This window comes from Cetorhinus maximus, chromosome 4, assembly GCF_964194155.1.
Source record: "Cetorhinus maximus chromosome 4, sCetMax3.hap1.1, whole genome shotgun sequence".
NCBI classification, from domain to species: Eukaryota; Metazoa; Chordata; class Chondrichthyes; order Lamniformes; family Cetorhinidae; genus Cetorhinus; species Cetorhinus maximus.
Genome location: NC_135882.1, coordinates 134388727 through 134413628, shown reverse-complemented (window position 1 = coordinate 134413628; position 24902 = coordinate 134388727). Strand labels below are relative to the sequence as shown.

The 24902-nt window shown below is 45.0% G+C and overlaps 1 protein-coding gene across 1 annotated transcript in view; it reads right to left on the bottom strand.

Annotated features, from left to right (window-relative positions):
- LOC144679923 (parathyroid hormone/parathyroid hormone-related peptide receptor-like) overlaps window positions 1–24238 on the bottom strand; it is a 151365-nt gene extending 127127 nt beyond the window's left edge. The window contains exon 1 of the mRNA XM_078540892.1: window positions 24052–24238. Within this exon, the coding sequence (XP_078397018.1) occupies window positions 24052–24126 (75 nt within the window). The 5' untranslated portion in view covers window positions 24127–24238. The remainder of the gene's footprint in view (window positions 1–24051) is intronic.
- Window positions 24239–24902: the final 664 nt, after the last annotated feature.

Sequence of the window (24902 nt, the reverse complement as noted above, 5' to 3'; positions counted from 1 at the left end):
CCAAAAGCAGATCAGACGTCTTGTGGCTGTCTGTATGCAAAATGATCACTGCGCTTCTTTAAAATACAGGGATTATTGTTGTATAAAGTACTTTATTTTTAATTCTTGGGATGTGGGCATCACTGGCAAGGTCAGCATTTGTTGCCTTTCTAGTTGCCCTTGAGAAGATTGTATTGAATCTTCTTCTTGAAGCACTTTGATACAATTGAGTGTCTCACTAGTCTATTTAGAGGCCAATTAAGAAATAGGCCATGCTGATGTGGGACTGGAGTCACATATAGGCCAGACTGGGTAAGGACAGCAGCTTTCCTTCCTGTTTCATATACTGGTGGCATGGTTGCTGGCTCCTGGTGTGAGTGGCCTTTATTATTTAGAGAGACTGTAGTCTTACTCTGGTACTTGCTTCAAAATGGTTTATTAACATTATATATAAGATAGGTAACAGAGTAGGTATCTCTCTCATGAGCACCCAGTGTTCCATCCTCTCTCCCAAATGCCTAGCACATGGCTGCTGATGTCACCGATACATCATGGTCTACATCACTCATTACCATAACTATTCTAATAAACCATTACACTACACTTCCCTACAGGACATTAGTGAATCAGTTGAGTTTTTTATGACATTCAAACAGCCTTATGTTCACTTTTACTGATGCCAGCCTTTTATTTCCAGATTTTAAAAAAATTCTTGATTTGAACGCACGTTCTCTGGACTACGAGTGCAGTAACATAATCATGACATTAATATAAACAGATTGTGAAGGGTTGAAAGATGTGCTGAGATGCTGTATATCTTTTATCCCTGACAATGCTTTAGTTGCCATTGCCTATCCACCGTCATCCCCTTAAGAGATTACTGAGATTTTTTTCCAAAATGCCAATTGCTTTAATGCACCAAATTCACTTGGTATTTAAGAAAGGAGGAAGAGGGAAAATGAGGAACCTTGGTCTAGTTAGCCTAAAATCAGCAGAAGGCAAAATGCTAAAATCTATTTTTAGAAATGTGGTAACCTGGCACTTAGAAAATCATAATATGATTCAGCAAGTCAAAACAGGGATTTAGCAAAGGCAAATTCTGTTTGACCAATCAGTTAGAGTTTATTGAGAATGTAACTAGCAAGTAGAGCGTATTCAGGATGGTTTTCTGGACCAAAACGTTGAGGAACCAATTTGAGAACAAGCCATCCTAGACTGCGTATTGTGTAATGAGAAAGGAATAATTGGCAATCTAGCTGTGCGAGGTCCCTTGGGGATGAGCAACCATAATATGATAGAATTCTTCATCAAGATGGAGAGTGATGTAGTTGATTCTGAGACTAGGATCCTGAATCTTAATAAAGGAAATTACGATGGTATGAGGCGCGAGTTGGCTATGATGGATAGGGAAACGTTACTTAAAGGGATGATGGTGGATAGGCAATGGCAAACATTCAAACAGCGTATGGGTGAACTGCAACAATTGTTTATTCCTGTCTGGCGCAAAAGTAAAGCAGGAAAGGTGGCCAAACCATGGCTTAGAAGGGAAATTAGAGATAGTATTAGATCCAAGGAAGAGGCATACAAATAGGCCAGAAAAAAACAACAGACCTGAGGATTGGGAGCAGTTTAGAATTCAGCAAAGGAGGACCAAGGGATCGATTAAAAAGGGGAAAATAGAATATGAGAATAAGTTTGCGGGGAACATAAAAACTGACTGTAAAAGTTTCTACTGGTATGTGAAGAGGAAAAGATTGGTGAAGACAAATGTAGGTCCCTTACAGTCAGAAACAGGGGAATTTATAATGGGGAACGAAGAAATGGCTGAACAACTAAATACATACTTTGGTTCTGTCTTCACAAAGGAGGACACAAATAACATACCAGAAATGTTGGGGAACACAGGGTTTAGTGAAAAGGAGGAGCTGAAAGAAATCAGTACTAGTAGGGAAATGGTGTTGGGGAAATTGATGGGATTGAAGGCCGATAAATCCCCAGGTCCTGATAATCTACATCCCAGCGTACTTAAGGAAGTAGCCCGAGAAATAGTGGATGCATTGGTGGTCATCTTCCGAGATTCTATAGACTCTGGAACAGTTCCTACAGATGGAAGGGTAACTAATGTAACCCTACTATTTAAAAAGGGCGGTAGAGAGAAAACAGGGAATTATAGATCAGTCAGCCTGACGTCGATAGCGGGGAAAATTCTAGAGTCCATTATAAAATATTTAATAGCTGAGCACATGGAAAACAGTGGCAGAATCAGACAGAATCAGCATGGATTTATGAAAGGGAAATCATGCTTGACAAATCTATTGGAATTTCTCGAGGATGTAACTAGTAGAGTTGACAAGGGGGAGCCAGTGGATGTGGTTTATTTGGGCTTTCAGAAGGCTTTCGACAAAGTCCCACATAAGAGATTGGTGTGTAAATTTAAAGCACATGGGATTGAGGGTAGTGTATTGATATGGATAGAAAACTGTTTGGCCGACAGGAAACAGTAGGAATAAACGGGTCTTTTTCCAAATGGCAGGCAGTGACTAGTGGGGTACTGCAGGGATCGGTGCTGGGACCCCAGCTATTCACAATATATATTAATGATTTAGATGAGGGAACTAAATGTAATATACCCAAATTTGCAGATGACACAAAGCTGGGTGGGAGGGTGAGCTGCGAGGAGGATGCAGAGATGCTTCAGTGTGGTTTGGACAAGCTGAGTGAGTGGGCAAATGCATGGCAGATGCAGCACAATGTGGATAAATGTGAGGTTATCCACTTTGGTAGCAAAAGCAGGAAGGCAGATTATTATCTGAATGGCTATAAATTGAGAGAGGGGAATGTGCAATGAGACCTGGGGGTCCTCGTACACCAGTCACTGAAGGTAAGCATGCACGTGCAGCAGGCGGTAAAGAAGGCAAGTGGTATGTTGGCCTTCATAGCCAGAGGATTCGGGTACAGGAGCAGGGATGTCTTGCTGCAATTATACAGGACCTTAGTGAGACCACACCTGGAATATTGTGTGCATTTTTGGTCTCCTTATTTGAGAGAGGATGTTCTTGCTATAGAGGGAGTGCAGCAAAGGTTTACCAGACTGATTCCTGGGATGGCGAGACTGACATATGATGAGAGATTGAATCCGTTAGGATTATATTCGCTGGAGTTCAGAATAATGAGGGGGGGGTCTCATAGAAACCTATAAAATTCTAACAGGACTAGACAGGGTAGGTGCAGGAAGGATGTTCCTGATGGTGGGGGAGTCCAGAACCAGGGGTCACAGTCTGAGGATACGGGGTAGACCATTTAGGGCTGAGACGAGAAGAAATTTCTTGACCCAGAGAGTGGTGAGCCTGTGGAATTCACTACCACAGAAAGTAGTTGAGGCCAAAACATTGTATGTTTTCAAGAAGGAGTTAGATATAGCTCTTGGGGCAAAAGGGGTCAAAGAATATGGGGAGAAAGCAGGAGCAGGCTATTGAGTTGGATGATCAGCCATGATCATGATGAATGGCGGAGCAGGCTCGAAGGGCTGAATGGCCTACTCTTGCTCTTATTTTCTATGTTTCTAAGATAGATAAGGAAGAACCAGTGAATGTAGTGTATTTGGATTTTCAAAACGCATTTGATAAACTGCCATATACCAGAAGTTATTACATAAAATTAAGAGTCATGGAATTGGAGGTAACAGATTAGCATGGATTGAGGATAGGCTAATGGACAGAAAAACAAGCAGAAATAAATGGGACATTTTCAGGTTGGCAGGCTGTAACGAGTGGGGAGCCACAAGGATCAGTACTTGGGCCTCAGCTATTTATAATTTATATCAATGATTTAGATGAGCGGATTGATTGTAATGTATCCAGGTTTGCTGGCAATACGAAGTTAGGTGGGAAAGTAAGCAGTGAGGCGGATGCAAAGAGGCTGCAGAGGAATATAAACAGGTTGAGTGAATAAACGTGATTGATGAAATATAATTTGGTGAAGTGTGAAATTATCCACTTTGGTAGGAAAATAAAAAAGCAGATTTTTTTATTGAATAGTAAGATACTGGAACTGGTTGCATTCAGAGGGACCTGGATGTCCTTGCAGACGAATCACAGATTGTTAACATGCAGGTACTGCAAGCAAATAGGAAGGCAAACTATCCGTTAGTTTTTATTACAAAGGGATTGGAGTATTAGAGTAAAGAAGTCTCACTTCCATTATATAGGGCATTGGTGGGATCGCACTTGGAGTACTGTATGCAGGTTTAGTGTGGAATCACCCCAGACTTGCACTAAGTGCGGTAGCTGGTGTGAAAAAAGCCACAATCGTGCTATACCATCCCCTTCCCGGTGCATTCATTAACAATGCATTCACAGGAAACATGCTGGATCTCTGGTGGACAGGCTCGGAGTTGCCTGCCACGACATGACCTCAGCGCTTCCTCACTTGGGGCACCATATTTAAAGCGCACCAGAGCACTGCCTACTTCATGTCTACGGACCAGACTGCTTCAGGCAACAAATGGCCCCAAAAACAAAGGTGATGGAAGCCCATAAACTTAGTGACACCTCCCTGGGGCACCTGCTGGATGCAGGAGGTCCACTAGAGTCACCAATCTGGCCTGGGAGATGGTGGCATCAGTGGTCAGAGCCGACAGAGCACAGAGAAGGTCAGCCATCCAGTGCAGGAGGAGGATCAATGCTCTCATCTATTCCACCAGGGTAAGTTAACCACCTCACCACTCTCAAAACACACACTTAAACCTACCACATCCAGAGGGATCGCACGCCTCAAGGGACAATATCACTAACTCTCACACACACGCTCACATCTCCGTCAGGCTCATATCCTCTGGAATGCACGTCCTCATCCCGTCTATGGCTCCGCTCATCCTACAAACATTCCATGCAGTGCCATGCATCCAACTCACAATCTTTCCATCTGTTTTTATGCAGGAGAAGCTGGCTCACAACCGCAGGGAGAGGCCCCAGACCAAAGGTAGAGTGGCCCACATTAGGCCCCTCATTCACTTTGAGGAGTGTGCCATTGCGCTGACTGGTGAGGACGTGTACCGTGCCTGTGGCGATGGTGACAACGGTGGCAAACACCCACTTGAGGATCCTGCACCACATCATCGCTCTCTCAATGTAACTGTGAGTGCTCTCTCTCCTGCTTTTGACTCTGCTACAATGCAGTAATTATCTCTACTTTGGTTCACAAGTGAACGATGCCCTCAGCCAGCCAATCCTTCAGCTCCATATATGTCCTCATCTCCAGCCAAGTGGACACCTCCTCCATTGAAGAGCTGGAAATAAACAGCCTGGAAGACCCATCATAGCGCTTACCCACAACCTCCAACAGTGCATGGGTGGGATCTAGATCTAGAGCAGGCTCGGGTTCACAATCTGGTGGTCATCGCACAGACACATGTCTGCAGCAGGAGGAGGCAGGTTCAGGCGAGCTCCCCGGCACTCAGAGAACTACTGGGGAAGAGGCATCTGTCATGCTGAGTCAGGTGACAAGCCTCTGGATTCAGCCTTCCAGCTCATCCTGGAGAGCCAGCAGAAGGCAGGGGAACATCATGCAGAGCTGTTGGAAGTCCTCAACAGAGTGGCATGCGGGTCGGAGGAGTGAGTCCGCCTGCTCTCTGCTGAAGTGGTGCTCCCATGTGCGCACCTGGAGGTCTCCATAAGAAGAGTGGCTGACACCATGGAGACTCTGGTCCAGCAGAGCGTGGAGATGTGTGCAGCCCTGCACTCCATCGCGGTAGCCCCATGGCTGAGTTCCTGCAGTGGCAGCATGAGGGGGAAATGGGACACCTCGATATCCCTCCAGGTGCTCCTTCCACTTAAGGAATCAGGCCGGGGCCCTTGGGTGCCCGAAAGGAGGAGGAGTGGCAGCTGGACATCCCTGGGTCATCCACTCAGCAATCTCGGAGGCTCTCTGCTCCCTCCAAGTCCCCTTTGCCTGTGCCCCTCAACTTTGTCCTCTGTCACCACAGAGGGGGCAGCTGGCCAATAGGAGGGCAGCCAAAGCAAGCCAGGGCCCTCAAGACCTCAGATCTCCAGAGGATGCATGCCGAAGTCATCAGAGTCAACAGGGCCAACCATTGCATAGGCTGTCTCCACCCCTGCTGTGGATGTAAGGACAGCACCTTGAAGAAGTGGTAGGTCTAGAAAAGTTAAGAAATTCTGATCACAAGTGATTGCACGGGTGAACACATTTTGTCACTTTATAATCTGAAAACATATTCACTTTCACTGAGTAATGTGGAATGTTGTCTTTCAGCTTCAGTTGCAGGTGTACCTACACCACATGGACTGCAGCGGTTCAAGAAGACAGCCCACCACCACCTTCTCAAGGGCAACTAGGGATGGGCAACTAGGGATGGGCAATAAATGCTGGCCTAGCCAGTGAAGCCCACATCATATAAATGAATTTAAAAAAAAGTCCTCCCCCTGCAACAACCTCCCACCACACCCGTTCGCCCCCGCCCACCACCACCACCACCAATAGCAGTTCCTGGCAGGAGAAGTGTGTGTGCAGCTGAGCCTTTCGGAGCCTATTGCGAGCACTCCCCCATGCATGCAGAGCCTTCTTCAATCACATTCATCTCACTGTCCTGAGCATTTTCAATGCTGCCTGCTGGGGTTTTGTTTCAGTTGTCCATCTGAGCTGATCTGTATCTCCGCCCACCCACTGATTGCACTCCCATGCAGCACCTGTGCCCGTCCAATAAGAGGCTTCGCTCACTCTCAATTTGAAAGACATGGTCGTCGTCAAGTTTCTGATCAGCTCCCCCATCCTTTCCCCTCTCCCAGTCACCTATGTCCTTTCCCCCATCACAGCCCATCCCCTTGGCATCACCTTCCATCTCCCCACCTTTGCCCTCCAGCCCAAATCCTTGCCATTCCAGGATGTCCAGGTAAAAGTGCACCTTCCCTACCTTTCTGAAAATCCCACCCTCATCCACATTGACCTCCCAAACCTCCTCCTTCCCACCCCCAGGGTTCGTGTTTGCCTCTGTGTCCCCACCAACCACCCTCAAAGCTCCTCTACCAGTACCAATGCACCCTCACCCTCCCACCCTACCGGCTCCCTCTGCCCCCTCTCACACTCACCATTCCCTCCTACCACACCCAACCCTGAGTTTGTTTGCCTGGAGGCAGCCATTGACTCCACAGACCCCTCCCTTGCACATTCACCTGCACATTCCACCTCCCCTTACTCTTTCCTCCACCTTACTCCTTCCTTCCCCCGGATACGTTCCCCTCCTCCTCCCCCACCCTCCGGACACCTTCCCCCCTCTGAACTCCCTCCCTTACAGCTTTCCGCCCTCTTAAACCTACCTCCCCATTTGCAGTATTCTCCCCTGTTACACCTTCTTCAACCCCAGACACCCTCCTTCCCCCTCCCAACCTCTACCCACATCCGACATCTTCATCCCCCCTCCCAACATCACACCCCAATTGACACCTTCATCCCCCCAACTTCTCCCGCCTCACCCCACCACCCCTGCACCCCTGATACACCTACCTCTTGCACTCACACCTAGGCCTCATTCTCCCATCCACCTCGCTCATCACCCTTACCAGCCCATGGAGAAGTCCGTGAAGTTCCGAAGCAGGCCCAAAGCACGAACAGAGTCGATAGAAGATGGTGCAACCCCATGGCGAAATCCATAAAGGCCCAACTCCTCAGCAAAGTCGAAGCTGCTGAGTGGAGACCACCCATCCTCAAAGAACAGCTTTGTGGCGGAACCATGTGCATGAGGATCGACCTAGCATGTGATGCGCATGTTCCTCCAGGGTCTGTTGCTGTAGGCCTCCAGCATCTTCTTCTCCTCAGATGTCCGCGATCAGAGCAAAGCCCTAACGATAAGTCCCAACTTCTGCGCATCATGTTTGTCCAGATGTGTTCTGGGCCAGTGTGTTTTCCCACCTGCGTAATGGTAAATTGGGCATGGTGGGGTTGGGGGGAGGGGTGTGATTCTGGTCGGGCCTTACTTTGCATTCCATTAGCGTGATGCAAATTGGGTTCACGTTGGCCTCCAGTGGGATTGGCACCATGGCAGACACCATTGGATGACCCCGCTGTGATTTCACGCTGGCATGAAGCCAATTTTTGGCCGTCTTGCCACATTGTCCAGTCATGCCCACCATGACGCCCACCACCAACTAGAGCGGATGATTTCCTGCTTCATCTTTTTACCTAAGGAAGGACATACTCGCCCTAGAGCGAGTGCAATGAAGGTTCACTCGATTGGTTCCTGGGATAAGTGATTGTTCTATGAGGAGATCTTGAGTATACTAGGTTTGTATTCCCTGGAGTTTCGAAGAATGAGGATTGATCTAATTGAAACATTTAAATTCTTAAGGGTTTGACAGGGTAGATGCTGAAAAAAAGATTTCCTCATTGGGGAATCTAGGACATGGGGTCGCAGTCTCAGAAAAAGGGGTCGGCTATTTGCACTGAGATAAGGAAAAATTTCTTCACTCAAAGGGTTGTGAATCTTTGGGATTCTCAACCCCAGAGACCTGCTCAGTCCTCAGTAGGGGGTGACCTAATAAAGGTATTTAAAAGTATGAAAGGTTTTGATAGAGGGGATACAGTGAGAATGTTTCATCTTATGTAGGAAGTCAGTATACAATAGTTATCAATAAGTCCAATTCAAAAGAAACTTCTTTAGCTAAAGAGTGGTGAGAATGTGGAACTCGCTACCACAGGAAGGAAATAGTATAGATGCATTTAGGGTAAACATAGACAAACGTATGAGAGAGAAGGGAAAAGATGGTTACAATGGTGGATTTAAATGAGAAAAGATGGGAGGAAGCTCGACTGGTGCATGAGAACTGGCATGGACTGGTTTGACCGAATGGCCCATTTCTTTCCTATGTAATCCTATGCATTCAAATGATTTTTGGGTACTTAGCAAATTAAGGGATAGGGGTTGGGAGGGAAGGTGGAGTTGAAGTAGAAGATCAGCCATGATCTTACTCAATGACAGAGCATGCTCAAAGAGCTAAATGGCCTACTCCTGCTCCTATTTCTTATGTTCTTATGGTTGTGACTGTTTACTGTCTTCCACTCCTTCCGTTTTCTCCTCTCCTATCCTGACGTTCGTTGCTTATGGTTTGCAGCACCACTGGTGTCTCACCCAAATGCTGACGAGAAAGGATGTTCTGGTGGGGTCACAGATCAAATCTATTTGGTTAGAGTTGAGAGAGTTTTTAAGTTCCATTACTCTAATGTGTGTATTCTGTAGGCCACCAAATAGCGGGAAAGATGTAGAACAGCAAATTTGCGAGGATAAAACTATAGTACAGTAAGAAATGGAGACTTTAATTAGTATAATTTAGTCTGGAATAGTAATAGTGTCAGGACAAAGTGGGAGTAGAGTTTCTGAAGTGCACTCAGGAGAATTTTATTGATCTTCCAGTTCAAATAGAAAGGAGGCTTTGCTAGATATAGTTATGGGGAATGAGGTGGGTCAAGTGGATCAAGTGTCAATAAAGGAATATTTAGGGGATGGTAATCATGGGTTTAAGTTATTTATGAAAAAGGACAAGGAGCAATCTACAGTAAAAATACTTAACTAGAGGAGGGCTAATTATAATGGGTTGAGAATGGATCTGTCCTGTGTAAACTGGAATCAAAGATCGGCAGGCAAAATGCTAAAGGAACAATGGGCTGTCTTTAAAGAGGAGATGATTCAGGTACAGTCAAGGTACACAAGTGGGAAAGGTAGGCAACCAAAGTCACAGTTCCCTGGATGGTGAAAGAAGTAGAGAGTAAAACAAAGCAGAAAAAGAGGGTATACGAAAAATGCCAGGTGGATAATACAAATGCGAACCAGCTGAATATAGAAAGCTCAGAAGGAAAGTGAAAAAGAAAATTAGAGAGGCAAAGGGGGAGCATGAGAAGGGACAGGCATTTATATAATATAAAGGGTATAATCCTAAAGGGGATGTAGGAACAGGGAGACCTAAGGATAAATGTGCAGAATTTATTGGAAGTGACAGGGCAGGTCAAGAAAGTGGTTGAAAAGGCATACGGGATCCTGGACTTTGTAAATCGAGGCAAGGAATGCAAAAGCAAAGAAGTTATGAAGTTTATAAAATATTATTTCAGTCTCAAATGTAATATTGTATCCTATTCTGAGCTCCGCACTTTAGGAAGGATGTGAAGGCTTTTGAAAAAGTGTAATAAAGGTTTATGAGAATGGTTAAAGGGATGAGAGACTCCAATTACGAAGATAGAATGGAAAAGCTGGGGGGCGCTGTCCTTACAAAAGGTTGAGAGGATATTTGATAGAAGGGGCTGAACAGATGAGAGGCCTAAATGGAGTAGATAGTGAGATATTGATCCCAGTAGGGGATGGGTCAAGAGCCAGAGGACACCAGTTTAAGGTGATTCACAAAAGAAGTAAACTAGAAGTAGTTTATTTTATTCGTTCATGGGATGTAGGCATTGTTGGCTGGGCCAGCATTTATTGCCTATCCCTGATTGCCCTTGAGAAGGTGGTGGTGAGCTGCCTTCTTGACCTCCTGAGGCCGAATTTTTACCTTGGCAGGCGGGCACGCGCCCAACCCGCTCGAGTGTAAAATGACGTGCTTAGATGTTGGGCGAGTGTCCCGACGTCAATGAGTAGTCGCGCGATATTTCGGTAGGGGGAATGTGCATGAGTCGGCAGCGTGCCCGCCAACAATTAAAAGGCCTATTAAGTCCATTAACAAGGTAATTGAAGCAAATTTTTCACTGCCCATCCAACCTTACGGCTGTCGGGTAGGCGAAAAGGCCATGAGGGGACACGTTTTATAACATTTTTAAAATCTTTATTTCTAATTTTCAAGCGTGCACTCACATGCATGCGGGAAGTTCGCGCTTGCCCTTCTCCCCCACCCCCACACAGGTAGCGCTGTGCGCTGCTGCTCACGTTTCATGCTGGGTGGGCCTTGATCGCAGGTGGCGGTCAGCTTCCTGACCACTGCCGCTGAGCCTGCCCAACAAGGGCAACATAGTGACATAAGGAAAAACCTTTTTAAGCAGCAACTGGTTAGAATTTGGAATGCACTGTCTGAGTGTGTAGTGGAGGCAGATTCAATTTGGCTTTAAAAAGGGAATTGGACAAGCGCCTGAAGAGAAAAAAATGCAGGGCTATGGGGAAAGGGCAAGGGAGGAGGACCAGTGGAGTTACTCTTGCAGAGAGCCAGCACAGGCATAATGGAGTGAATGGCTGCCTTCTGTGCAATAACCATTCAATGATTCCTCTAGACAGTGAATGTCAAGAAGGTGTTCAATTGCAGGGGAAATCATAGAATCATAAAATTGCTACAGTACAGAAGGCCATTCAGCCCATTGCGTCTGCACTGGCTCTCTGAAAGAGCAATTCCCCTGCCTTTTTCCCCTAACCCTGCAAATGTTTCCTTTTAAGAGAATAACCCAATTCCCTTTGGAATGCATTGATTGAACCTGCCACCACCACACTCTCAGGCAGTGTGTTCCAGATCCTAACCACTCGCTGTACGAAAATGTCTTTCCTCAAGTCACCATTGCTCCTTTTGCCAATTACCTTAGATCTGTGTCCTCTGGTTCTTGATCCTTCCACTCTATCTAGTCTGTCCAGACCCCTCGTGATTTTGAATACCTCTAGCAAATCTCCTCTCAAGCTTCTCTTCGCCAAGGAGAACAATCCCAACTTCTCCAATCTTTTTACATAATTGAAGTTCCTCACCACTGAAACCATTCTTGTGAATCTTTTCTGGAACCTCTCTATTGCTTTTGCATCCTTCCTAAAGTGTGGTACCCAGAACTGCAAGCAGTGGGCTGGATTTTACAAGGTGCCAAGGTCCCTGCCTTTCTGACTAAAAAGTCAGTGGGGAGCCCCCCATGGAAAGAACAGCTGCTTTGCAGTCATTTAACATTCAATTGGTCTTTAATAGGTGGGGATTGGATTTGCACCCATTAGGGACAAGAAGTCCCACTTCAGAGAGCTGCCGGCCATCTGATTGTCCCAGCAGCCCCAGACAGGAGCTGTGGCCACGCCTGGAACTACAGGCAGTCCCAAACAGAGATTGTCACTGAAGCCAGGCACCAAGGTAAGGTGGTGGGGATTTTGTCCGGGTCAGGCGAGCAGGCCCCAGCAAGGGTGATGGGGTGTCTGGGTTTGAGAGGCCGGAGGCAAGGGTAAAAAGGGAACTGTGATCTTGGCAGTGGGATGCATCTGATGGGCACAGGGGCCCGACAAAGGGGGAACACCATCTTACCAGTTCATATAGCTAAAGCTGCCAGGCTACCTGCAATGCATGGGCCTGCCCTCGGCTGCAGGCAAAATTCTGGTGGTGGTGGATTGAGGCCCTCAAATGGCCACTGATAGGCCCAAGAGCAGATTGGCTGCCCAACGCCTCCACCACCCCCGTAAAATTTCATACAGGTTGGCAGCAAGTAGATGGTCGATGGGAAGGCCCTCTGCTGGATTTTACAAGCCCCCATGTCTTCAAACCCAATATGGCATGACACTAGGAAGTTCTGAGGAACAAAGGGACCTTGGCATGTGTATCCATAGATCTCTGAAGGCACAGAGACATGTTAGTGGGGTGGTGAAAAAGGCATATGGGACACTTGCCTTTATCAATCGAGGCATAGATTACAAAAGTAGGGAGGTCATGTTGGAGTTGTATAGAACCTTGGTGAGGCCACAGCTGGAGTACTGTGTGCAGTTCTGGTCGCCACATTATAGGAAGGATGTGATTGCACTGGACGGGGTGCAAAGGAGATTCACCAGGATGTTGCCTGGGATGAAACATTTAAGTTATGAAGAGAGGTTGGATAGACTTGGGTTGTATTCTTTGGAGCAGAGAAGACTGAGGGGTGACCTGATCGAGGTGTACAAGATTATGAGGGGCATGGACAGGTTGGATAGGGAGCAGCTGTTCCCCTTAGTTGAACGGTCAGTCACAAGGGGGCATAAGTTCAAGGTGAGGGGCAGGAGGTTTAGGGGGGATGTGAGGAAAAACTTTTTTACCCAGAGGGTGGTGACGGTCTGGAATGCACTGCCTGGGAGGGTGGTGGAGGTGGGTTGCCTCACATCCTTTAAAAAGTACCTGGATGAGCACTTGTCATAACATTCAAGGCTATGGGCCAAGTGCTGGTAAATGGGATTAGGAAGATAGGTCAGGTGTTTCTCACGTGTCGGTGCAGACTCGATGGGCCGAAGGGCCTCTTCTGCACTGTGATTCTGTGAATACTCCAGTTGAGGGTCAACCAACACTTTATACCTTGCTTTTGTACTCTATGCCACTATTAATAACCCCAGGATGTTGTATGCTTTATTAACCACTCTCTTAACCTGTCCTGCCACCTTCAATGATTTAAGCACAAATGCACCCATGTCCCTCAGCTCCTGCACCCTCTTTAGAAATTACAACCAATCTTAATGTCTACATTCTTGCGCGTGCACACACACTTCACACACACATACTTCACACAACACACGTGCACACACTTCCCAAACACACACACATTACACTCACACACATTACACTCACACACATAGAATACACGCGTATGCGTACTCTCAACACGCCAACAAAACCACACACACCCACACACAACAATGTAATTAATGAGCAAGTAATCTATTTTGTTGATTTTGGTTGAGTGATAAATATTGGCCAGGACAACAGCGAGAACTCCCTGCTTCTCTTCAGTATAATGTCATGGGATCTTTTACATCAACCTGAGAGGGAAAATGGGAGCTCTGTTTGATGTTTCATCCAAGAAACAGCACAGATAAAACACATTATTTGTGCATTTATCTCATTGTTGTTTGTGGGAGCCTGCTATGTGAAAAACTGACTGTTGCAATTCCTACAATACTACAGTGACTATAATTCAAAAAGTATTCCATTAGCTGTAAAGTACTTGGGCATGTCCTGAGACTGTGAAAAGTTTTAAATACAAGTTCTTACTATATAGAATCTTTCTTTTAAATGCCAATGAACCCCTCTCCAATACAACGTGGGGGTAATTCCAACCTAAGACATCCAAAGTCATCCAAAAATAAAATCAGGCGGGGTGTAAAACCGGAGTCCAATCCAATGCCATCAGTCACCCACCGGAGGTAAAGTTGCGCTAAAAGCACCTTGGATTTAATTAACGCTCTATGAAAAAATGAGGTTTGCATTCAGACCAAAATAATAGATCCTCCGCTGTGTGTGTAGAGGCCCAACAGTTTCACACAGCTCTTCACAGCACAGAAATACTTGTTGGGAGCCTTCCAAGAAGTACAACTTAGTCTCTATAAATATTTCTATTGCAGCCGCTGGTAAACAGAGCCTGCGAAGCAAGTGTAGCAGATACACACAAGAGACCTACTGTGCCCAATAAGGCCGAATTGCCCATCAGCCCCCTCCCATGACCTATACCAGCTCCTCATGCCCTTAACACTTGACACTTCAAATGTTAGGCTCTGTTTTTAAATCTTCCCCAGCTTCATTCCAACCAATCTCTGCAACAGGGGGGTGATGGCATAGTGGTATTTTTGCTGGACTGGTATTCCAGAGACCCAGGGTAATGCTCTGGGGTTTGAATCCTGCCATGGCAGATGGTGTAATTTGAATTAAAACCTGGAATTAAAAGTCTAATGATGACCATCAAACCATTGTTGATTGTTGTTAAAAACCCATCTGGTTCACTAATGTCCTTAAGGGAAGGAAATTTGTTGTCCTTACCTGGTCTGGCTTATATGTGACTCCAGATCTACAGCAATGTGGTTGACTCTTAATGCCCTCTGTACAAGGGCAATTAGGGATGGGCAATGAAACGCTGGCCTAGCCAGCAATGCCCACATCCCATGAATGAATTTTTAAAAAATCTCTACCTGAGCAAAGTCCCGACCCTATCCTCACTGAAACAGGCCTTTTACCATGCTCATCCCTCATCCTTCCTATATACATGACCATTGGCAGCTACTTACCTTCCCCTCTGCAGAATCACCTTCTTGAAAACATCTGTTTTTCAAGATATTAAACAGAGGCCCCACCCCTACGCTCCATGGCATCACCAGCTGCCACCACAAAGAAAACTGCAACTGTGTGATATCACCCTCATTATGCTGCCACCATAGAGAGCCAGTCCACAATTAGGAGTGACCCAGAAACTAGACCAGCTGGTGGAGAAACAACCGGGAGTCTGGGGCACAGGGAGAGAGAGAAAGAGACGGTGAAAAGGTTGGAAAAGAGTGGGACTGCATGGAAGAGAGTGAACAGGGACTACATGGGGCAGGGGCCTGGAACTCAAAGGGGATAGAATGAATGGGTGACCACATGGGCCTTAGGTAGGTAGGAAAGAGTGTTTGAGACTGTGGATTGGGGGAGACAAGATTGGGAGGGTTGAAAGGGTAGAGAGTTGAGGGATGGGGAGTGACACAGATGGAAGAATTGGGGAGAAGGGGATGGAGAGGGAGACAGGGAACTGGCCATCAAGGAATTGTAGCTTGTCAATGGAAGATAAAGAATTTAGGAACTACTTTTGTTACCTAAAGACTCAATGATTCCATTGCTGTTCTGATTGGTCTCTCATCTCCTCCATAAACTTGAGCTCATCAAAGCTCTGCTTCCCATATCCTAACTTGCACCAAGTTAATTCATCACCCTTGTGCTCGCTGCCCTACATTAGCTCCCAGTGCCCAAAAGTCACAGTTTGATCATTTTTATCTTCATGTTCAAGTCCATCTATACCTACACCTTTCCCTGTCTCTGCAAACTCCTGCACCCCTAAGACCGTCCAAGAGTTCTGTGTTCCTCCACCATTGGTGGTTGCACTTTCAGCTGTCTAAGGGGAAGGGAGATGGAGGGTATTTGCACTGAAGGCTTCTAGACAATGGGATGCTTCAACATAAGTGGCTATTGAAGCATAAACACAATTTCGCAAATCATTTCAAAGGCAATGGGATATGTATTTGAAAAAAGGGATAACAATAGTTCTGGAAGAATTGGATCACAAGAGAGGGTGCCAAGGGTTAAAGGTCTCCTCCTGTGCTGTAATTTTTAATAAAACTCTCCTTATTGAGTCTGAACTCAGAGAGTGGTTTAGAAATTTTGGCACTGAGCTACATTTAGGATGCTGTGCCCTGTGAGAAGTGTCCCAAGCACTGTTCTACGTGCGACCTCTTGGTTTGGTCAGGTGGGTCTACACCGACTGGTTTTGATGTGTGAAATCCAAGTACAGGTCAGCTCAAACTGAGGCTCCCTGTTCAGGGTTATCACTTTCACACACACTCTGTGCCTAAACCAGAGTCCAAGGAGAAAGGCATTGGGGCCTAAGGATTCTGACTGCAATTTCAGAATGACTATCAACTGGCCATATATGTGATTATTACTAGTTACAGATAGCGTATTGGAGTGTTGCACCTATAACTGCATTTGTTATTGTATTACTGCTAGTTATGAGGGGAATCTGAGTGTTGCAAGTATTGTTATTAGTTATCAGACAGTTTCAGCGAGTTACCGGTGGAATCAAAATTTCTTTCCACCTCTAGCTCACCCTTTGCAAATCACTTCTCCACTTACAGTTGCCCTTCTCCTTTTGGAACCTTTGGTTTCCACTATCATCCACTCTCAGTTTCTCTTCTTCCCCTGCTTTGGGGTGGACTCCTGCTGCTTAAAACTTCTCATACAACTGATGCTGGCACAAATCCACAAACAAAGATGTGCAACTATAGAGAACACAGCCTTAACTCTGTAAATGAAATTACATTTGTCATCACGATCAGATACCATGTGATCAATCCTCTAGGAACATGCCCACCAGAGTTGGCAATCCTGGTGCCTTTGGCTTCAGCTGCCATGAAGTGCAGGGCTGGGGGGTGGGTTTTGGGTGTGATAGGGTGCAAGCCCATCACAGATCTGCAGATGGTTCAAGTGAAAAGTTTCCCTTTTTGCCCCTTGAGCCCTAGAAATGGATGTTAACGGCTTGAGATTCCCTTTGAAGCTATCTCAGGGCTTTCAGAGTTTTGCAGTCCTTCTGCGACACTTCCCTTTGAATTGTTCCCATTTACTCATGTGGAATTTTCTATCCGATTCATTCATGGTTGGGAACTGAAAATTGCTTATGCATCAATATTACCCCCAACTCACATCTGAACCCAGATTTGGGAAGAATTTGTGTAAATGAGCTTATTCAGTGCTACGATTCATGAGCCATCTGGATTAACACCAGTTCTGAACCATTTAAAACTGGAAGGCACCAATTTACAAAAACCTAGTCCAATAATTCACACCAACAAAGTGCAAATATGCACAGTATAGAATCTGCTCACTGTGCATCAACAAGTTGATGGCATTATTTCCATTTGTGCCTCATAACAAGTTTGCCATCGAATTGATGTGTGACAGTTTGATTGAGTTCCCATTATAGAATTAATTCAAGAACCAATGTGTTGATGAACCATGTGTTAAACCATTCGATAATTCATTCATTTGAGTTGAGAGTGTATTTTATTTCTCGCACTCATTTTCTAAGAATACTGACACTTACAGGTTCATATTTCCATACACATGGATCCTATCCATATTAGGAATTGAACTTGTTTGCTCTGAGTTCATGTAACAATAACATGCATTTATATAGCACCTTTACTGTAACAAAACATCCCAAAGCATTTCACAGGAGGGTAATCGGACAAAAATTGACAAAGATATTAGGACAGGCAATTAAAAGTTTAGTCAAAGATGTAGGCTTTAAGATGGTCTCAAAGGAAGATAATGAGGTGGAGAAGTTTAGGGAGGGAATTCCAGAGCTTAGAATGGAGAAGGCTGAAGGCACACCCACCATGGCAGGGGAAGGGGGGCGGCGGGGGAGGTACTTAATGCATTGGCAGTCGGCAACGCCATCAGACCTCCAAGCTGGTAAAAAAAAGCAGTGTGTTCAGGGTGGTTGTGTGGGTCCTAGTTTTCACAAGCACAGAGCTGAGAGAACTTCAGAAAGAACATCCCATTGGATCAAACAGCCCCCTGCTCCTGACAAACCACTTGAACTGTCAGTGGAGAGTTAAAAGGCATGTGAATTCCACAGGACATCTGGAGTTACAGAATTAAAAACCCACGGCACAAGGCTTCAAAGGATGACTAATTTTGGTTTCTAAAAATATAACAGGGTTGAATCTAGAAGAAATTACAATGGGCCGTTTTTCTGAGTAATTAAAGCAGCAAAGGGAAGTCTGAACCAGAGGCCAAAGCAGCCAACACACCACAGTCATCGCCAGGCAAATATCATGGCGCTTAAACGTCTTGTAAATTCTTTTAATTTCTCTGTCAGTCGTTGAAGAATTGCTTCATATTTTCCTTGTTGCAATTCGTTTCCCCCTCTCCTGGAGGTGCTGTCTTGGACTGGGGGCCCATAACCACAGCTCCCCCCCAAGCACCTTGCAGTCTCCCACCATTCTCAATGAGACCATTCTTCATGCTATCTCTCCTCCTTTCTTTGCCAGGTGTTTACCTCTGTGGGTTCCACCAGCCCTTCAGCACCTCATCCTCAGTTCTGCATCTACACAATGAGTGAACCTATTCAACAACAGGAGCATCACAGCCAATCTTGTTCTCAACAGATATGTAACACACACGCGCACACACACACACACACACGTCTAGATTTTACGGTGCCCAGCAAAGAGTTTGCAGGCGGGGGGGAGCTCATAAAATGCCATGGACACTGTGTCCATCTCATGCTCACCCTGCCCCGCCTCAAATTTACCAAGTAATGGCCACATAAGGGGCTCATTCCACCATTGCTGAGATTGAACCAGCTGCTGGAGAGACCCACAGCATCCAACCCCCCAGCATCTTTCACTTCCTGGGCTGGTGGTGGACAAGTGGGGTAGGGTATCCCCCTAACGCTCCCCATGGGCCCATTGGAGGACCTGATACCTCACCCCATAATTCTTCTCCCACTCTTGTTCCCTTCCCCCAACTCCACCCACACACCCCCCACGCCAGCCTGTCTACCACAGCCCCCAATGCCTTCTAGCCAGCCCCTGACAAAACCCCCATCCCCCTCTTTCACTTCAGTTCTGGTTCCCCGGTTGAAGATGGATGCAACCCTGGCAGTGGCCACCATTCCTGGTGGCGCTGCTGTTGGCCATTAGATTATCTGGCAGCTCTCAGAAGCAGGACTTCCTTCCCCGATAGTGGCAGAAGTCCAACCTTAAACTGATAATTAGATCCCTGTGGGGCAAACCACAGAGCGGGGGTGAGCTTGCCCATGTATGCGCGCGCACACAAGTGCGCGCACACACACGCATGCACACAGACACCACTGGTCAGCAGTAAGAAGTAGAAGGTGCTGACCAATTATTTTTTCCACCAGAGCATGCTGAAGCCAATTGTTGGTCCAAGTGAGATTGGCTCACTCAGCATGAACTAAGAGTTGTAAACTGCAAACACCCCACTCCTTGTGGCTCAGTTTCACAGTGGGCACTGAAACTGCCAATGGAGTCAACAACAACAACACAAATTGCATTTATATAGTAAAACGTCCCAAGGCACTTCACAGGAAATTTATCGAAAAAAAATTGACACCAACTCACATATGGAGAAACTAAAGCAGGTGACCAAATGTTTGGCCAAAGAGGTAAGTTTTAAGGAGCATCTTGGAAGGAGAGGTAGAGACACAGAGAAGTTTAGGAAGTCAATTCTAGAACTCAGAGTCCAGACAGCTGATAGCACTTTCACCAGCGTCAGAATGATTAAAATCAGGAATGCATAAGTGTTGAGGATTAGAGGAATGCAGATTTCTCAGTGGTTTTTAGGGGTGGAGGAGATTACAGATAGGGAGGGGCAAGGCCATGGAGGGATTTGAAAACAAATATGAGAATTTTAAAATTGAGGGAGGTAATGTAGATCAGCGAGGACAGGGGCGATCAATGAATGAGAGTTGGTGTGAGTTAGGATACAGGTAGAGAGTTTTGGATGAGCTTAAGCTTAAAGAGGATAGAGTCCAACCAGGAATGTGCTGGAATAGTCAAGTAACGAAGATATGGATGAGACAGTTTCAGAAAGGCTCTAGGTCAATGAATTCTAGCAGAAAATAAATTCCTGTGTGAGTGTTGCTGCTTGTGTGTGGTGTGAGTTGTCTGAGGAATTTTGGCAAGGGCCTCACAGCTTTAAAATAAAAACAGAAAATGCTGGAAATACTCAGCCGGTTTGGCACCATCCGTGGAGAAAGAAACGGGGTTGACATTTCAGGTCGATGATCTTTTTGTCAGAACTAGAGAAAGGTCATCAACCTGAAACATTAATTATGTTTCTCTCTCCACAGATGCTTCCAGACCTGCTGAGTAGTTCCAGCATTTTCTGTTTTTAATTCAGATTTCCAACATTCATATTATTTTGCTTTTATCTCACCGCTCTTCTTTCAACAGTGCCTTACGTTCATCTGAGGGGTCAGCCAGCGTCTCAATTTAATGCCTCATTGGAAAGATGGCATCATTAACAATGCAGCACTCTCTCAGTATTGCACCAGGGTATCAGCTTGGAATATGTGCTTAAGTCAAAAATATATCACAGGGTTTTGGGGGCTCCCTGAAACTAAATCCCACTGTGAGCTGGACAGAAGGTCAGCCAATATTTCATTTTAGCGTGGCAGATTCCTTTTGTTAGTTAATGGTGATGAAGGAGTCCCTATTTCAAGCACTTATTTGAGTCATGATAAATGGTTGTTTTTCAGACAGGAGGATGGTAAACAAAAGCGTTCCCCAAGGGTCAGTGTAGGACCACTGATTTTTTTAGCTGTATATAAATGACTTGGATTTTGGAATACTGAGTAAAATTTCAAAACTTGCCAATGATACCAAACCTAAAGAAATGGCTAGCAATGGGGATGATACAAATTGCCTGCAACAGGACATAAATAGGCTAGCAGAATGGGAAGACGAGTGGCACATGGAATTTAACAGAGAAGTGTGAGGTGATGCATTTTGGCAGAAGGAATAGGAAGAGGCAATATAGACCTTAATGGCACAGTTCTAAAGAGTGTACAGCAACAAAGGGACCTGGGTGTTCATGTGTATCAATCTTTGATGGTGGCAGAGGGGGCGGTTAGTGAAGCATATGAAATCTTGGGCTTTATAAATAAAGGCACTGAGTATAAAAACAGGAAAGTAATGCCGAACCTATATAAAGCTCTGGTTAGACCCCAACTAGAGGATTGAATCCAGTTCTGGTCACCACAATTTAGAAAAGATGTGAAGGTCCTTGAAAGGGTGCAATGAAGATTTATCAGGATGATTCCAGGGATGGGGGTTTTTTACTTACAGGATTGAGCAGGGGAGTGGGGCTGACTGGATTGCTCCACAGCGAGTTGAGTGGCCCCCTTCTGTGCCATAACTGACTCTATGACTAATCTTTTTTTCTACAGTTTCTGACGTGCCTGCTGAATGTTTCTGGAACTTTCTGGGCAGAATTTTAGGACAGCGGGATTTTACATTCCCGCTGTCATCAATGGGATTTATAACGGCCCACCGCATTTTACGGCCCCGTCCCCACTGAAATGGGGCCATAAAATTCTGCCCTCTGCTTTTATTTCAGGTTTGAAGTATTGATTCTTTAGAAATTTTTTGTTCTTTAAACCAGGCACAAAGTCAGATTTTGAACAATGCTCCTTACTCTAAACACTCACCTTGCTGTTCATATTAATTTTGTTGTCACTTGGAGCATTCTATATCCTTTCTTAGGACACCAATAATCGTGATAGTTTGCTTGTCCTGAGGCGGCTGGTCAAGGACTATGTTTTATGAATCAGCCATGGCTCAGTCAGTAAATCTCCCCCCTCTGATTTGACAGGGAGCAGATTCAAACATCGCACTGCTCTGAGGGAGTGCTACACTGTTGGAGGTGCTGTTTTTCAGATGATATATTAAATCTAGGTCCCTTTTGCCCTCTTGACAGTGAAAGATTCCATGGCACTGTTCAAAGAAAAACAGGGGAGTCCTCCTTCGTGTTCTGGTTGATAGTTAATCCACAACCAACATCACTAAAACAGATTATTTGTTTTTCTTTAAAAATCTCATTGCTGTTTGTGGGATCTCTCTGTGCACAAATTGGTTGCTGTGTTTCCTACATTCAGAGAGTGACTACACTTCAAAAGTTCTCCATTGACTGTGAAGCATCTTGGGTGTCCTGAGGTTATAAAAGGCGTATATAATGTGAGTTTGTTGATTTTCTCTTTACTGAGGGACAGAGATGGAAAGATCCCACTTTCAGCTGATCTAAGGTGTGACTCTTTGCAGTGCCTCTAGACTTGGGAGGACAGGGAAACAAAACAGTCAGGGTTGCTTTCCTTGATCACAGCTGGGAGAGGGGTGCATTTCCGTGTGCAGGGACAGAATTAAGCTCAACCATGAAGCCCCCATAGTCAAACAGGCTCAGCCTAGACTCTCAAATGAAGGATGGCCATGGAGGTGAAGTAATGGGTGGGATGGGGCTCCTGTGGAACCCACAGTTGGCACTTACAGCAGGGCATAAAAGATTAAATGTAAAACCACTAATGCAATGCGTTTTCCATTATTTATTAAAATATTAATCATTACCAAAATGAAAGTGTTGATAGGTTAAATAAGGGAAGTTTAGTAGAGTGTTCAAAAAGATGGGGTTTGACTGAGTAGTTGGGAAAAAAACTGTTTTGACTGGCAAGAGGTCAGTAACCAGAGCACACAGATTAAAGATAATTGGCAAAAGAACAAGATGTGTGTGCTCACAAAACCACACAGTCACACTCACACAGACACACATACACACAGACACAAAACTCACACACAAAGTGACACATGCACACAATTGCACAGAGACATGCATTCGCTTACAGACACAACATTTATATAACATTTACATAGCTCTTTTAACATAGTAAAAATGTCCCAAGGCACTTAACTTGAGTGTTATTCGATCAAATTTGATGCCAAACCATATAAAGAAATAGGACAGGTGACTAAATGATTGGTCAAAAGGGATAGGTTTTAAGGAGCAAAGGAGGAGAGAGAGGTAGAGAGCCCAGAGAGGTTTCAGGAAAGAATTCCAGTGCTTAGGCAGCTGAAGGCATGACTGTCAATGGTAGAGCGTTTAAAATTGGGGATATGCAAGAGACCAGAATTTGAGGATCTCGGAGGGTTGTGGGGCTTGAGGAGGTCACATATATCCATACATACAAACACAAACACACATGCGGAGCAAAGATGATGAAAACTAATAGCACTAGGTATCGGTGGATGCAATTGTGGTTACAGAACTGGGTTTATAATCTGTGACATGGTATTCCATCCATACTAAGGTCCTGCAAACGAATGCCAGTGAAACCGTGTAATGTCTCTCTTTTGTTCCAAGGAAGAGTCATATTGGACTCGAATCGTTAACTGCTTTTCTCCCCACAAATGCTGCCAGATCTGCTGAGTTTTTCCAGCATTTTCTATTTTTATTTAAGATTTCCAGCATCTACAGTATTTTGCTATAGTACATGCGCATGTAAATATTGTATATAGTGAATATTCACACAAGTACATATGTATGTTTGTAAACATACAGTGTAAGGAAAGTATATGAGAAAGAGAGTCTGTGCCTCTGTTATACTGAGTGCACCAACGCTTTGCAAGTTTGTCTTACAATATATACTTATATAAATAATGTACATAGTATATGTTCACACAATATATATAAGACGAGAAACAGTCTATGCATATCTTAAGTATAAACTCTGTTGGCAACAAAGCCTATGGTACATGCACATAAATATATAGTATGTGATCACACTCATATAGACTTCAAATATATAATTTATATAGAGTGAGCGAGAGAGAGAGTGAGATCGGCTGATTTTGGAAATGAGAGCGACCAACTTGATTAAAGTTGTCCCTCGCTCCAGGTACACATTCATAAAATTGATCCTATGGTATATAAATCATCTATAATGCACACAGACATAACTATAATACCAGAAGCTAAAGTAAGAAAAGTGTGGTATCTCCGAGCCTCAATAGCCAAGTAAATTAATCTGTACACATGTCATTAAAACACGCTCTCCTCTAAAGGAACACACACTCACCAGAGCATAGACACAGCTGAGCACCGAGCAGTACAGCAGGACTCCGAGGCTGCTGGAGACGGTGGCGGCTCCCATGTCCGATACCGGGCAATGTCAACCCACCTCCTTCCTCTTCGTCCACTTTTCAAATTGGTTATTTCAAACTCTTTCCTCTCTTCCCTCACTCTCAATTGCATCGAATCCACGAGTCCATTCCAACTCGCCCCACCCCCCACCAAAAAAAAATCTAATTGAAACTCTCGCTAACTTTTTTTTCCTTCAGTTGTGGAGGGAGCAGATTGTGGGGCAGTCACTACTAATGCTTGAGTTTCTGTGCATAATGGTTACAGAGCAATCAAAAAAAAAATCACATCCATATGACGGAACTTAGTTGCTTATTAACCCCCCTTCCCTCAACTCTCTATTGCTCCTCTCCCTTGGATCTTATCCAATGGCAAGAAACGAATTAAAATCCTAGGCTAGCGGTTTCTGTGTTGTCATATCAGGCGTCTTTCTGCAGTTTCCTCAATACAGTTCCAGGATTTCGGCGAGGGAAAAAAACACCTCTTGTGTGTGTGTGTGAATATCACCGCGTAAATTTCGTGTCAATTTCAACCCACTTCTGCCACTTTCACATTCGCCTGCGCGTACACCGGTTCATTTTCTCTAGTTTTTCTGTAAAAGTCCTATAAATTGAAAGTTCTATTTAAAGAAAAGTTCCTTCAGCTTTGTTTGAAGTAGTTTCAATTATACACACACACACACATATATATATATTTAGTTTCAACATTCCTACGTTTCTTGCCACTTCAGTTCTCTTGCTCCCCAGCAGTGATGAGCCTGGAAGGGATAGGATCGTATAAAATGATACC